The 2480-nt window shown below is 54.6% G+C and overlaps 1 protein-coding gene across 1 annotated transcript in view; it reads left to right on the plus strand.

Moving 5' to 3' along the window:
• Positions 1 to 1363, plus strand: part of LOC108803742 (thioredoxin-dependent peroxide reductase, mitochondrial-like) — a 5402-nt gene extending 4039 nt beyond the window's left edge. The window contains exons 4-5 of the mRNA XM_018575556.1: positions 689 to 854; positions 1310 to 1363. Coding sequence (XP_018431058.1) covers positions 689 to 854; positions 1310 to 1363 — 220 coding nt within the window. The remainder of the gene's footprint in view (positions 1 to 688; positions 855 to 1309) is intronic.
• Positions 1364 to 2480: the final 1117 nt, after the last annotated feature.

The raw sequence follows: 2480 nt of genomic DNA on the forward strand, positions 1-2480 counted from the left end.
TTCTGCCCCCCCTCCCCCCTTCCTTTTGCCTCCTCTCCCCCCTTCCTTTTGCCTCCTCTCCACCCTTCCTTTTGCCTCCTCTCCACCCTTCCTTTTGCCTCCTCTCCCCCCTTCCTTTTGCCTCCTCTCCACCCTTCCTTTTGCCTCCTCTCCACCCTTCCTTTTGCCTCCTCTCCACCCTTCCTTTTGCCTCCTCTCCACCCTTCCTTTTGCCTCCTCTCCACCCTTCCTTTTGCCTCCTCTCCACCCTTCCTTTTGCCTCCTCTCCACCCTTCCTTTTGCCTCCTCTCCACCCTTCCTTTTGCCTCCTCTCCACCCTTCCTTTTGCCTCCTCTCCACCCTTCCTTTGCCTCCTCTCCACCCTTCCTTTGCCTCCTCTCCACCCTTCCCTCGCCTCCCTCTCCACCCTTCCCTCGCCTCCCTCTCCACCCTTCCCTCGCCTCCCTCTCCACCCTTCCCTCGCCTCCCCCTCCACCCTTCCTTCACCTCCCCCTCCACCCTTCCCTCTTCTCCGTGCTTCCCTTACCACCCATCCACCACATCTTTCGCATCCACCCTCTTCTCCATGCTTCCATCACCTCTACTCTTCCCTCCTCTCCACCCTTCGCCTTCACCCTCCGTTTCCTTTACATTCACCCTCCTCCATGCGCCCCCCCCCATGGTGTGAAATGTGTATTCTGTCCTTCAGGGGTCTTTTCATCATCGATCCCAATGGAATAGTGCGACACATGAGCGTGAACGACCTTCCCGTTGGCAGAAGTGTGGAGGAGACTCTGAGGTTGGTGAAAGCCTTTCAGTACGTGGAGACCCACGGGGAGGTGTGCCCCGCCAACTGGACCCCCCACTCTCCCACAGTAAGTATACTGGCCCCTCCCCCTCTCAGGAAGGGGTATGTCCTTGTCCTGGCTACGCCCACTTTGACGATGATTGCATGGGACCTCTGTGTGCACACCTGTTTTTTTTTTTTTAAATCCCGCCCACACGTCACATGACTCAAAGAACGTTGTAACTAGCAGGGCAGAGACATCACATCAGAGCGGGAAGGATGATGGATGTGAATCTTATCTGTGTGATGGATCAGTGAGGGTGGAGTTCCCCTTTTTAATTGGTCATGGGTGTCATTGTTCACAGATATTTCCAGGAAGTCTCTGCTTTGTGAGGATAATGGGGGTTGTGTTCCCGACTACTTCTCATCATGTGCTGGAGATAAGATTCTTAACCAATAGGAGGTTTCTCTGCTTGTGATTGGTTTGTAGTTCTGTGTATGCTCCTCCCCCCCAGATGGAGTAACGCGTCTTCTCTCCTGCAGATAAAGCCCAGTCCGGAGGCATCGAAGGAATACTTCAAAAAAGTAAACGAATAGCCCCGCCCACCGCGCTGACCGCCGTGCCTGTGAAGGGGCGGCAGACCCCCCCCCCCACCTCCCCCCCCTTCAGATATAAAAAAAGGGGCGGCAGACCCCCCCCCCCAATTCCCCGCTGTATAGTAATAATCAAAGATTGTACAATAAACCTGTCAAACCATCTTATTGTCTGTGATTGATTGTTCCGAAGGGGGGAGGGGCCTGTGTCAAGGGGAAACCAATAGGAATCTATTATCAAGAAGGGCTGTGCTTCCTCCTAGCACAGGGAGAACATGCAAACTCCATGCAGATAGTGTCCTAGCCAGGATATGAACCCAAGACCCCAGTGCTGCAAGGCAGGAGAGCCAACCACTGAGCTGCTTCCCACCTTGTGGACGCCATCAACCCCAAGAGAGAGCTGAAGGCGGCCATTGCTACATCCCAATCTGCAGACACCGGTGTGCCGTACCCCCTCCGACTTCTACCCCCGGAAATAGGAATGTCTGACCGCGCACATCACATACTCCATCCAGCTGAGCCCGGATGGTCAATGTGCGGGCCCGGCATCTTCACAAGGGAATGGCAGCCCCCAGGAAAGGTATGAACCTAAACCTCCTGAGGACCGGGCCCCCCGGGTATAAGAAGTGGTGGTCTCCATGTGTCTCTCAGGAAGGGCTATGGCTAAATGGACCCTTAACATTCTGAAGATGTGGCCCCGGATATAGGCCCCCCATAGACTTGAATAGGACTCCCATTGACTTGTATAGAACCCCCATAGAATAGTATAGATGGTATAGATTTCGAGGTTCGCTGTGAATGGCCCCATAGAGTTTCTCTTTCCTAAACATGCAGCACATGGCTGTGACCGGACACAGGAATGATCGGGATTCGTGTCATACATTGAAATACAGGAGGACAGCTGCATGAACACCCAAAACTTCCATGTCCTGATCCTCCACTGAGACAAATATGTCCATGTGTCCCCCCAATAACGTCCGTCCACCCCCCTATATCATTCCGCTGTCTGCAGTGGGCGGGGCCGGAACCGTTCTATTCCGGCGCTGTTTCCGAGGGAAGGCCAGAGCGGTGCACACGGCAGCATGGACCCGCCGCCAAGCCCCAATTCTCCGCTGAGTGC

Source organism: Nanorana parkeri, unplaced genomic scaffold (assembly GCF_000935625.1).
Source record: "Nanorana parkeri isolate BGI_ZX_2015 unplaced genomic scaffold, ASM93562v1 scaffold4127, whole genome shotgun sequence".
Lineage (NCBI taxonomy): Eukaryota > Metazoa > Chordata > Amphibia > Anura > Dicroglossidae > Nanorana > Nanorana parkeri.